This window comes from Carya illinoinensis, chromosome 3 (assembly GCF_018687715.1).
Source record: "Carya illinoinensis cultivar Pawnee chromosome 3, C.illinoinensisPawnee_v1, whole genome shotgun sequence".
Taxonomy (NCBI): domain Eukaryota; kingdom Viridiplantae; phylum Streptophyta; class Magnoliopsida; order Fagales; family Juglandaceae; genus Carya; species Carya illinoinensis.
This window is the reverse complement of record NC_056754.1, coordinates 43,694,254-43,707,629: the sequence shown is the minus strand read 5'-3', so window position 1 is coordinate 43,707,629 and position 13,376 is coordinate 43,694,254. Positions and strand designations below refer to the sequence as shown.

The window sequence follows — 13,376 nt, the reverse complement described above, 5'->3', positions numbered from 1 at the left end:
GCGGCAAGCCCGGGACTTGAAGAAACCAGTCTCTTCATCTGTAGTAACCCGTTCCCAAGGGGCGAAGCGGTTAGCAGAGGTAAGAATGGAAAACTCTAGTCCTCTGAAAAAACATAAAAAAAGCCAGTTGATTGGTAAAGTAGTGGAGGATGTCCTCCCAATGGAGATGGTGGAGGCTGCGAGGCAGCCCCACAAGAGATTATGAGGATCCTAAGTTGGAATTGTCGGGGGCTTGGGAACCCCCAAACAGTCCAAAGCCTTGGCTTGATGGTTAAGGAAAAGAAACCAGAAATGGTCTTCTTAATGGAGACCAAATTATCATACACAAAAGCTCATAGGATTGCAAAGAGATTTAGTTTTCATGGTTGCGTAGTTGTAGAAGCAGTAGGAAGAAGTGGAGGGCTTATGCTTCTGTGGAAGGAGGAGAGGCTTCTTGAACTAGTCAATTATTCCTAGCACCATATTAATGTGCGAGTAATTGATGAATCAAACAATACCATTTGGTTACTGTCTTGCTTTTATGGTCACCTAGCTTCAAATTTGAGAAGTAAGACTGGGGATTTGTTATCATCATTTAGGCTTGAGATTGGTGGATGGGGAGTCATAGGGGATTTTAATGAAGTGCTATACAATGATGAAAAAGAGGGGGGGAATCCTAGGAGTGAAAACCTTATGAGATTGTTTAGGAATACAATGGAGGAAGGGAAATTGTATGACCTAGGCTGGATGGGCAACAAATTCACCTAGAGCAACTGTCATGAAGATGATTCATTCACAAGGGAGAGACTTGACAGAGCCATAGCAAATGATGAGTGGAAAACCCAGTACCCAATGCATTCAGTTGAGACCCTTCCAACTATTTTTTCTGATCATAGCCCAATACTGTTAAATTGCAGTATTGAGAGGTGCTCAGTTCAAAGATGGCCTTATTTTTTCAAGTATGAGGCCAGTTAGAACAAGGACGAAGGTTGCAGTGAGACAGTAGCTGAGGCATGGAGTAAATAGGTGGGCTTGGGGAGTAGGCTGGAAAGGATGATGAGCAAATTAGAATTCACTTAGGGGAAGCTTAAGCAGTGGAGTAGGAATCTTAAGAGTGAAGACCCACTAGTTGAATATGTTACAAAGATGTGCAGGGCCTGGAAATGTAAAAAAACAAAAACAGCTACAATTAGAGCTCGACCATTTGTTAAATCAAGAAGACACAAAGTGGAAACAAAGAGTAAAAAGGCATTGGTTGGTAGAAGGTGACAGAAACACTAAGTTCTACTATGCATGTGTAAACCAAAGAAAAAAGAAAAATACCATCAAAAGGATGAGTGATATGAATGGTACTGAATTGGTTGAGAAGGAAGCTATAGCAGAGGGTTTCAAAGCCTATTTCAAGTCAGTCTACCAGTCCACACAGCTTGATTCAGAGTGCATCAATCTTTGTTTGTAGGGAATAGAGCAAAGGGTAACAGATGAGATGAAAATCAAACTGGAAAGGAGCTTCACTGTTAAGGAGATAGAGATGGCTTTAAAGCAAATGTCTCCCTTCAAATCACCTGGTCCCGATGATTATAGTGCAGGATTCTATCAAGAACATTGGAAGATTATGGGGCAGGATGTGTCTATAGCAATTTTGGAATTTTTAAACTTGGGAAAGATGCCATGGGATTTGAACCACACTCACATCGTGTTAATCCCCAAGGTAAACTCTCCAACTTCTGTACATGATTTTAGACCTATATCCTTGTGCAATGTTGCCTACAAGCTGATATCCAAAGTTTTAGCAAATAGAATGATAGGTGTTTTGGAGAAGGTGATTTCTTGGAACCAGAGTGCATTTCTTCCTAATAGACTCATAACAGATAACATAATGGTAACCTATGAGCTACTGCATACCATGCATTCAAAGAAGAAAGGAAGGGAGGGTTCAATGGCCATTAAACTAGATATGTCAAAAGCCTATGATAGGGTGGAGTGGAACTTCTTAGAAGCTATGTTGATTAAGATGGGATTCGATATGAAATGGACTAAACTATTGATGGTCTGTGTTAGAATAGTAACTTATTCCACTATCATAAATGGGGTTCCATGAGAGAAAATCACCCCTACAAGATGACTGAGATAAGGTGATCCTTTTCTGTTCTTGATATGTACTGAAGCCCTTAGTTCCATCTTGGTTAGTGCTGAACAAAGAAGCCTTATTGAGGGGATAGCAGTGTCAAAGGGTGGTCTAAGAATAAATCACCTCCTTTTTGCTGAAGACTGTGTAATATTTTGCAGAGCAAAGTTGGTTGAGTGGCACTAGATCAAGGGCTTATTATTAGTTTATGAGGAAGCTTAAGGTCAAACCTTGAATAAAGAAAAGACAAGTGTGTTCTTTAGCTCAAATACAAAGATGGAAGCTAAGGAATTCATTTTGCAGCAGGTAAATGGATCAAGGTGCAACAATTATAATAGATATCTCGGGCTTCCTACTATAGTGGGAAGATTAAAATATAACACCTTCAGAAGTCTAAAGGAGAAGGTCTGGAAAAGAATCAACAGCTGGAAATCCAAGTTCCTATCCTCAGTTGGGAAGGAAATTCTCATAAAGAGTGTGTTGCAAGCAATACCAGCCTACTTTATGAGTGTGTTCAAGATGCTTGGATTGCTACTAAAAGAGATTGAAGCACTTATAGCTAGATTTTGGTGGAACCAAAAAGAGGTGGGGAAGGGCATCCATTGGAAAAGCTGGAAACATATGGGGGAAGTTAAAAACCAAGAACGACTAGGGTTCAGGGACCTCAGTAGCTTCAACAAAGCCCTCTTAGCAAAGCAACTACGGAGAACGATAAAAGAACCACTGTCATTAGTCTTGAGGGTTTTCAAACAAAAATGCTTTCAGCATTGTGATGTGATGGAGGCAGAGTTAAAAGGATCTCCCTTGTACATATGGAGAAGCCTATGGTCAAGTATGGATTTGGTGAAGGAAGGGTTAGTATGGAGGGTGGGAAATGGGAGAGACATAAAAATATGGAAGGAAAAATGGTTGTCTAGACCAGTAACCTTTCAGGTTCAGACCCACATCAATAGTCTAGATCCAGATTGCAAGGTGGATGCCTTAATTAATGTAGATACTTGATCGTAGAAGGAAAATCTAGTGAAGGCCATTTTCAATGAAGAGGAAGCCAAGCTCATATGCTCAATTCCCATTAGCAAGAGAGGGGTAAGAGACAAAAGGATATAGGTAGGGTCTTCAAAAGGCATCTTCATAGTTAAAAGTGCCTACTTCATGGATATAAAGCCGTCAAACAGAAGTATGGGTGAATCTTCTTCAGGAAGGGGGAATAATGGGTTATGGAAGGAACTATGGCAACTGGAAGTCCCGGGAAAGATTAAAATGTTCATATGGAGAGGCCTTTCAAATATCCTTCCAACAAAAGACAGACTATATATAAGGAAAACTGTGGAGAGTAACCTTTGTCCAATCTATACAAGAGAGGCTGAAACCTCATTACATACCCTGTGGGCTTGTCCAGCAGCAAAGGATGTGTGGGGAGGTGATAGTAGCAAGCTCAAGAAATGGAACAGTTCTTTCTTTGATTTCCAGCAACTATGGGAAGAGATGACAGCTAGATTAAGTAAAAAGGATCTACAAATGGCTGCAGTACTATGCTACCATCTATGGGGCAGGAGAAATGCCTATGTCTTTCAAGACTAGTTTAAGAGTCCAGAAACTACAACAGCAATGGCTCAAGCTGAAATTGCAATGCTAAGGGAGATTAATCTGCAGAGTAGCAGTAGACCAGAAGAGAGGACAACAACAGCAACTTTAAACCAGTCTTGGCAGCCACCTGAGTGGCCTTTTTTCAAAGTCAATTTTGATGCAGCATATGATAAGACTTTGAACAGAATGGGGTTGGGAATCGTCATGAGAGATAGTGAAGGGAGCCTTCAAGCGTGTTTAACAGCCTCAAAAGAACAGGTTTTCTCAGCTGCCCAAGCAAAAAGAGCAGCCCTGCAAAGGGCTATGGATATGTGCATTGAGATGGGTATGAACCAAGTTATCTTCAAAGGGGATTCCAAAGCAGTCATTGATACAAATACTTCGAAAAATGAAGATAATTCTTGGCATGGACAAGAGACAGAGGACCTACAACAGCTGCTCAAGCTTCATCCGACTTGGAGGTTATTTTTTGCATATAGGTCTGCTAATCATGCTATTCACATTGCAGCTAATGAAGCCATTAAGGAAACTAATGAGAAAGTGTGGCTAGAAGATGAACCCATGGTGGTCAAAGTTTATGTATTAAATGATGTATCTCGAATTTTACCAGTTGATTAATGAAGCAATTTCTCTTATAAAAAAAAAATAAGAAAGGGTTGTCATTGCTTATAAACATACCTAAGATCTTATCCACATACAATACGAGATTTATTCCTCAATATCTTGTTGAGGAAATTCAATAATTTGCACGTTTGGGTTGTCCTAGTCTTTAGGAGTGTCAGTAAGTTTGTTTCAGTTTATCTAGTCAATAGAAGTCTATTTACCTAGTCAATAGGAGTTTGTTTTGAACATTGGATAGTGTCTATTTTCATATTGCTTTCAGTTATGTATTAGCCTATTTATAGGCTTTTTGTTTATCAATGAAAAATGAGAAAAGTATATCCTCTGCTTTCTCTATAATTCTCTACTTCCTACTGTTATCAGTGATACCAGAGAAAGGTTGAGTTCCAAGGAGAGAAAAAGTGAAATTGATGGCTTTCGAAAGTTTTGTACAGGCAGCCATTCTACGCTTTGATGGTCACTATGACCATTGGAACATGCTCATGGAGAACTTCTTGAGGTCCAAAGAATATTGGACGGTTATTGTTTATGGGTTAGCAAAACCAGCAGAAGGTGTTATGTTGACAGATGCACAAAAGACAGAGCTTGAAGGGCTAAAATTAAAGGATCTTAAAGCAAATAATTATCTCTTCCAAGCTATTGATGGCTCAATCTTGGAAACCATTCTTTGCAAAGACACAACCAAGCATATTTGGGATTCCATGAAGAAGAAGTACCAAGGTATAGCAAGGACTAAGAGGTAGCAACTTCAAGCACTTCGTTCAGAGTTCGAAATACTTCGAATGAAGTCAGGAGAATCAGTTACAGACTATTTTTCAAGAACGATGGCAATCATTAACAAGATGCGGATCCATGGCGACAAGATAGAGGATGTTCTCATTGTTGAGAAGATTTTTCGATCCATGACACCAAAATTTAATTTTGTTGTCTGTGTTATAGAAGAAGCTAATGATGTTGGTTTCCTATCAATTGATGAGTTACAAAGTTCTTTGTTGGTTCATGAGCAAAAAATTAACCAGCAGGAAAAAGAAGAACAAGCATTGAAGGCCTTATCAGAAAATCACTCTACACCTAGTAGAGCTGATAGAGGATAAGGAAGAGGCAAAGGTTGAGGTAGAGGAGGCAAAAAAAACAATGATTGTGGGAACCAACAGCAAAATCATCATCATCAAGAGAATCAATTTCAAGGAAGAGACAGAGGACGTGGAGGCCACCACTTAACAACTTATAGATCAAAGTCAGCAGACAAGTCCAATGTTGAATGTTTCAGATGTCATAGGTATGGCCATTATAAATCAGAATGTCAAACTGATTTGAACAAACAAAGTGGAGATCAAACTAACTTTGCAGAAAGGGAAGTAGAGGTGTCTCTTTTGATGGTGTGTCATGTGAAGGAAGAAACTCAACAAAACATGTGGTATTTAGACACTGGTTGCAGAAACCACATGTGTGGAGAGAAGGAGGCATTTTTTGACTTGGATGAATCCTTTCGCAGCTCTGTTAAGTTTGGTGACAACTGCAAAATTTCTGTTATGGGAAAAGGAAATGTAACAATCCAAACCAAAGGAAATTCCATCCACACTATCACTAATGTTCTATTTGTGCTAGATTTAAAGACCAACTTGCTTAGTGTGGGTTAGTTACGAGAAAAAGGATACGAGATTTTTACCAAAGATGGAGTATGTCATATTCAAGACGCAAAGTTGGGCTCAATTGCTCAAGTTAACATGACGGCGAATAGTATGTTCCCACTTTATCTCCACAACACAGCTCATTCGTGCTTCTCGGCAAAATTAGAAGATGAGGCAGGCACTTTCGCTATAGGCATCTGAATTTTGGCGTATTGAAAACACTACAACAAAAAAGCATGGTGACAGGGCTTCCTCAAATTACAGCTTCTTCTCAAGTTTGTGAAGAATGTGTCGTTAACAAACAACACCATAATCAATTCCCACAAGGAAAATCTTGGAGAGCAAAGAAAGCATTGGAGCTTGTTCATTCCGACATTTGTGGGCCAATAACACCACATTCTAATGAAGGTAAAAGATATATAATTACCTTCATTGATGATCATAGTCATAAGATTTGGGTTTATTTTTTGCAAGAAAAATCTGAAGCCTTTGTAGCTTTTAAAAGCTATAAAGCGCTTGTTGAGAAAGAAGTTGGCAACCCAATAAAAGTTCTTTGCAAGGATCGTAGGGGAGAATATAACTCACATGAATTTGCAAATTTTTATGAGAACCATGGAATCAAGAGACAACTTACAGCAGCTTATACACACTAACAAAATGGTGTATGCGAGAGGAAGAACCGCACTATTATGAATATGGTGTGAAGCCTTTTGACAGCAAGTGGCATTCCAAAAAGTTTCTGGCCTAAAGTGGTTAATTGGAGCACTCATATATTGAACAGAAGTCCCACACTTGCTGTTCAAAATATGACACCGGAGGAAGCATGGAGCGGAAGGAAACCTATTGTAGATCATTTCTGGATTTTTGGGTGTATTGCCTATGCCCATAGTTCAGATGAGAAGAGGAGGAAGCTAGACAACAAGGGAGAAAAATGTATTTTTCTTGGTGTTAGTGATAAGTCAAAAGCTTATAAACTATACAATCCTAGCACCATGAAAATTGTCATTACCCGTGATGTGGTATTTGATGAACAATGCACCTGGTCATGGAATCAAAATGGTGTTAAAGAAACTATTCTAGTAGATTTTGATGATGAGGAGAAAGGGCAGCAGCCTATGGAGAATGAGCAAGAAGAGGAAGTCACTCAAAATGTTCCAATTGATCAAAGCCCACTTGCAGCTGAATCACAAAGGCCTCAATGTGTTCGAAGAAGACCAGCATGGATGACTGAATATGAGGTAATTGGAGTTGACCAAGGTGATGACCCACTTACACATTTTGCTCTATTTTCAGATTGTGATCCTACCATCTTTGAAGTGGCTGTCAAAGAACCAAAATGGAGAAAGGCTATGGATGTTGAAATTATAGCCATTGAAAGAAATGATACATGGGAGCTATGTGATCTTCCAAAAAGGCAGAAGACAATTGGTGTAAAGTAGGTTTACAAGAAAAAGCTGAAGGAGAATGGTGAGGTTGACAAGCACAAGGCAAGCTTTGTAGCTAAGGGCTACTAGCAGGAGTTTGGTGTTGATTATAAAAAAATCTTTGCTCCGGTTGCAAGGCATGATACAATCAGATTGGTGATTGCTATGACAACTCAAAATTCATGGCCTATCTTCCAGTTGGATGTGAAATTAGCATTCCTCCATGGAGATTTGAAAGAAGAGGTATTTATCAATCAACCTCTTGGTTATGTAAAACTTGGCAATGAGCATAAAGTGTATAAGTTAAAGAAAGCTCTATATGGATTAAAACAAGCTCCACGGGCTTGGGATAATCGTATAGAAAATTATTTTTTGAATGAAGGATTTCAAAAATGTCCTTATGAACATACACTTTTTATAAAGACTGAAGATGGAGGAAAAATGCTCATTGTTTGCTTATATGTAGATGATTTAGTCTACACTGGAAATAATATAGCCATGTTTGGAAGTTTTAAGAAATCCATGATGGCTGAATTTGAGATGTCTGATCTTGGCATGATGCATTACTTTCTTGGCATTGAAGTGGTGCAGTCTTCTACTGGAATTTTTATTTCTCAAAAGAAGTATGTGCTAGAAATCTTGGATAGGTTTCAGATGAAGGATTGTAATCATGTAAATACTCCATCTAAGTTTGGTATGAAACTAAAAAAAGATAATGGAGGAAAGAAGGTTGATGACACTCTTTACAAACAAATAGTGAGTTTAATATATTTGACAGCAACAAGACCTGATATAATGCATGTTGTAAGTGTGATTAGTAGGTACATGGAATGTCCTACAGAGATTCATATCTTGGTTGCAAAAATAATTTTCCGTTACTTGCAAGGTACTAAGGACAATCGGTTGTTCTACAAGAGTGCAAAAAAGTCAAATCTGTTTGGGTTTATAGATAGTGATTATGCAGGAGATGCAGATGATCAAAAAAGCACATATGGGTATGTTTTCATGATGGGGATAGGAGCTGTTTCATGGTCATCAAAAAAGCAACCTATTGTCACATTATCATCCACTGAAGTTGAATTTGTTGCTGTAACAGCTTGTGCTTGTCAAGCTATCTAGCTAAAGAAAATCCTTAAAGAGTTGCATTTTAAGGAGGATGGACCTACTTAGATTTATTGTGACAACAGTTCAGCAATAAAGCTGTCAAAAAATCCAGTTTTACATGGTTGAAGCAAACATATAGATGTGAAGTATCATTTTTGAGGGATCTCACATATGATGGAGTCATTAATCTTATTTACTGCAGAAGTGAAGACTAGATTACTGATATTCGAACCAAGCTTCTCAAGTTTCATGCATTTCAGAAGCTTAGGAAGCTACTTGGTGTTTGTACTTCAAATGTTTCAATTTGAGGGATGGAGCTTCAAAGTTTAACTCTTATTAAACTGGATGTATGTCTGGAACATTAGTTTAAGGGAGGGATTGTTGAGGAAGTTCATTAATTTGCATGTTTGGGTTGTCCTAGTCTTTAGGAGTGTCAGTAAGTTTGTTTCAGTTTATCTAGTCAATAGAAGTCTGTTTACCTAGTCAATGGGAGTTTGTTTTGAACGTTGGTAGTGCCTATTTTCATGTTGCTTTCAGTTATGTATTAGCCTATTTATAGGTTGTTTGTTTATCAATGAAAAATGAGAAAAGTATATCCTCTGCTTTCTCTATAATCCTCTGCTTCATACTGTTATCATATCTTCCCTCACGTGCAGGCCAATATTTTTTCTGATCTTTATCACGGGATAAGTAGTGTGAATCCCCATTCGTCCTGTGACATGCTTTGATACCATAAAGAAATTCATAAACCTAACTCATTTATTAAAACTAGTTCAACAAGATAAGGTTATGAATTTTTAGAAAATATATAAATATTTCTTTCATACTTTAAAGTAGGGGTTTAACTGGTCTAATTTTCGACAAATTTTAGAATCGAACTGGTATACGCCGATTTTGAGTTTTGAAGAATCAATATCACATCAGTTACACCTCTAAACCAGCATTTCCGATTTAGTACGGTTTTTCGATTTTAATCATCTGCTATAAAATAAAAAATAAAAAACTGTTGCCATGTAAAAAATCTGCTGCCATAAACACTTTCTATAAAATAAATATGCTATAACAAAAAATCTGCCATAGAAAAATCTACTATAAAAATATAAAATCCGTTATAACAAAAATCTGCTACAAATACTATACAATAATACTATACTAATACTTTTTTTTTTAAGGGGAAATATGAACTTCAGTAACTTAAAGAATTGGCAGAAACCTACATACAATCTGGATGGATAAACAACTCAATAGAATCTGGGTCTAACTCTAAAGAACCCTTAGCAAGATTATGAGCAAATTCATTGCCACATCTTTTAACAAAATCAACTCTCCAATTACCAATAAATGAGATTTGAGCCTTAGTATCACTAAGAATCATTCTGACTCGATCACATCTGTCCCTATGCTGTTGAAGACTAAGAACGACTTGCTGTGAGTCACCTTCTAGGATGATTGATCTCAACCCCATTTCAATTGCCAAGCTAGCAACAAAAAGGCTCCTTAAGACTCTGCCAACAAAGGATCAAATAACTCAACCCTCATGATCTCTAGCAACAATACCATACCCTGCCCTTCCCTTAGCCTCAGATGAGGCAACATCCCAATTTAGCTTGACTTGACCAAATGGAGGTGGAACCCAACTCGTGTTGTCTGCTATTGACACACTAGAAGTAGCTTTAGAACCATGCTGGCGAGCTTGAAACTGAGCAACCAATTCCCTAGCCTTACTAGCTAGAACAGAAGGATGATCAAAGGATCCCTAAAAATGAATTGATTTCTTTTGCACCATAAACTCTTGGCTGTAACTACAAAGAAATCCATAGATTCTTGGTCATAGATTGAAATCAGCCTCTCAACCAACTCTCTGAAACTATCTGGCCTGATAGAACTTTTGTTGATCACTCTTAGCCCTTGACTCCACACATCCATCGCAGCAGCACAGCTCCACAAGGCATGAGACACTGTTTCTTCTTCCCTTAGGCAGATGGGACATAAAGGTGAGTCAATGATCATTTTCTTGAAGAGATTGAAGTTTGTTGGCAAAAACTCAAGGCATGCTCTCAGAGAAACACTTTTGTAGCATTGGGAATCCTGAACTTCCAGCACGATGTCCACTCTAGGTGCATAGAAGTCCCAGAAGAGGTCTGACCTTGAGGAATGTGATCAATCTCTTTTTGTAGGTGATAAACACTCTTAACTGAAAATGAACCATCTTTGGTACCCAGTCGGATCAATCTATCTCTATAGCCAACTGAACTAATAGGAGTTTTGTGTATAACAGTAGCTTCATCTTCCTTAAACACAACAGCCACCAACTTCATCTTCCATTGCTTGGTTTCAGCATCTATGAGGTCTGCAACCCTTGCAAAATCTGGTAAGCAATTTATGGGTGATTGAACCTTGTAACTGGTAGGACACATATCTTTCCAAATTAATATATCTGCTCCATTACCAATCCTCCAAAAGGACCTTTTTCTCAACTAAATTCCTAGTAGCACAAATACCCATCTACAGATGAGAAGGCCTCGAGCCCACCTTAGCATGAAAGAAATTGTAGATGGAAAGTACTTCCTTTTCAAAACTTGTGAAGCCAGAGAATTAGGAGATTGAAAGATTCTCCATCCTTGTTTAGCCAATAAAGCCAAGTTGAAACTTTCCAATTCTCTAAAGCCTAAGCCTCGAACAGTCTTAACTTTCCCCATTTGTTGCCAAGAAATCCAATGAACTTTATTCTCCTGTTGTTGTTGACCCCACCAAAATCTGTGCATGACCTTATTAATCTCTCTAAGAAGGGCTTTAGGCAATTTAAAAACCCCAATGCAGTATGTAGGTAAGACTTGAATAACAACCTTTAAAAATCCCCATATACTAATACTATAATATAGTTATCTTCATTTATATAGTTATTAATATATAGTGGATTACTAATAGTGATATTCTAATACTAATAGCTATTTAACTGGTAATACGTAGAGTCTAACTTATTTATAATATATGTTAGTGATAATATGTTAGTGTCTAACTTATTTATATATTTGATTATATATGTTAGTAATAATAATTAATATGCTAGTGGATACATATATGCTAGTGATAATATATTATATGATTGTTACATATACCTTTTATATTAGTGTATATGATCAAATGTATAGAAATGTATTTATGAAAAAAATATATATATTATAATTTATTATGCTGTAAAATGTATTTATCCTTGATATATATATATATATATATATAGTTTATATTAATAACATATGATCAAATAAATGTTCATGTTTAAGTCTAAAATTTCATGTTATAATAATTTTATGTTATAAAATTAAGATTTTTAATGTTACATCAAATATTATATTAAGATTTATAACATTAATTTTATATTATATCGAATGTTATATTAATTTTATGTTATTTGATTATTATGAGTTATAGGATTTTAAAATTTAGTCTTATAATAATTAACAATGCGTATAATATATATATATATATATATACATACACGAAAAGGTCCGGCTGGTGCTAGAAAAATGAAAACTGGTACTAGACCGAACCAGTTCGAGATTGGACCAAATCAACTAGATTGGGCCGGTTCATCTGTTTTTATTTTCACCCCTACGTTAAAGAAGACTCAAGAATTTAGATGGGATTAGAAGAGAATTCTCATATTTTAAAAAGATTTTAAGAAGTTTTTAAATTTTTTGATATCAATATTATTTTTTATCAAATCTTATTTGAATTTAAATAATAATGATTAAATTTTTCTTGGGAGGGTAGGGGGCCACGATGATCCTTGAGGACCTTCTTCGATACACTTTGGAAAATGCCTTAAGAGTGTTTTATTAGCCTGTGGGTGTCATATTTGCAATTTGTAATTCTAGTTTTAAGTTGTTTTAGATGGTAATAGAGACTTTCTACCGATGAACAGCATTGCTAAAGTGCATACTACACATTAGGGATGCCTATACTTGCGTTCTCAAATATCATACGCTTTGCAACTTACATCCCAAATTATTAAATGCTAATGTCGAATCTCCTCTAAAATAATAAAAAATAAACTTTATAACATACAATATTAAATCACGTTAATTTGTAAATGTTTAGATTGTGCAATTCTCATTGTTAAAACCTACATTTTACATTATCAAATTATCAAAACTTTGAAATAATACATCCTCTATTAAGGTTTAATTATCAAGATTATATTACTGCTACTTGTTAAGTTTGTAAATTAGAATCAATGAAAACACTGGTCATGAGTCTCTGTGCATAGATCCGTGTCTTCCGCATCATTTTTTTACTTGATAACGCAAGATATTGATCCGAATCTAGGAGATCAGACCCTTTCTTTCATGAACATGAACCTTTATTAACTCATTTCCAATATGAAACTAGTTCAATTTTGTCCCTTGATGAACACTAGTAAATAGTGAGGAATCGTCAGAATAGAAAGTCTTAAGGTTCCGAGGAAAAATATAATCTACAGCGAGTAAAACGTACGAGCCCTCAAGAAAGAGGAAAATGGACAGACCCTTGCATCTCAAAATTATTACTTCTTATATATAGATATATATGTATTATCAAATTCCATCCCAAACTAATAAAGATAACGCATGCATATTATCAAAACCATCAAGTTATTTTCAATTTACACCATTATGTCCATCGACCCATGAGGGCCACAAGGCTTCTCCTGTATATAGAGTTGGGAGGGCATTTAAGTTCTTGGATAGAGGACCACCGCTACTCATCTCTTTTTAAATACCTGCAAATATTCTAAGCAAGTATCCTTGGTTTAACTCAGCAATATTTTCTGCCCTAAAACCTTAACCATAGCCCTTAAAACACCATAAGGCCCCTGAAAGCCGCCCGTTCCAACAATTAAAGCAGAAACAGAACCACTCA

General features: G+C 36.7%; 2 protein-coding genes across 2 annotated transcripts; both read left to right on the top strand.

Moving 5' to 3' along the window:
- Positions 1–2,383: 2,383 nt before the first annotated feature.
- On the top strand, positions 2,384–3,109 carry LOC122304838 (uncharacterized mitochondrial protein AtMg00310-like). Its single transcript, XM_043117105.1, has one exon. It carries the CDS (start codon positions 2,384–2,386, stop codon positions 3,107–3,109), a length of 726 nt encoding a protein of 241 aa, XP_042973039.1.
- A 606-nt stretch (positions 3,110–3,715) lies between these two features.
- On the top strand, positions 3,716–4,312 carry LOC122304837. Its single transcript, XM_043117104.1, has one exon. It carries the CDS (start codon positions 3,716–3,718, stop codon positions 4,310–4,312), a length of 597 nt encoding a protein of 198 aa, XP_042973038.1.
- The last annotated feature ends 9,064 nt before the right edge of the window (positions 4,313–13,376 follow it).

Bases quoted from the DNA above. Each gene is read 5' to 3' on its own strand.
- LOC122304838 (XM_043117105.1), top strand. From the start codon at position 2,384: ATGGAAGCTAAGGAATTCATTTTGCAGCAGGTAAATGGATCAAGGTGC.
- LOC122304837 (XM_043117104.1), top strand. From the start codon at position 3,716: ATGGCTCAAGCTGAAATTGCAATGCTAAGGGAGATTAATCTGCAGAGT.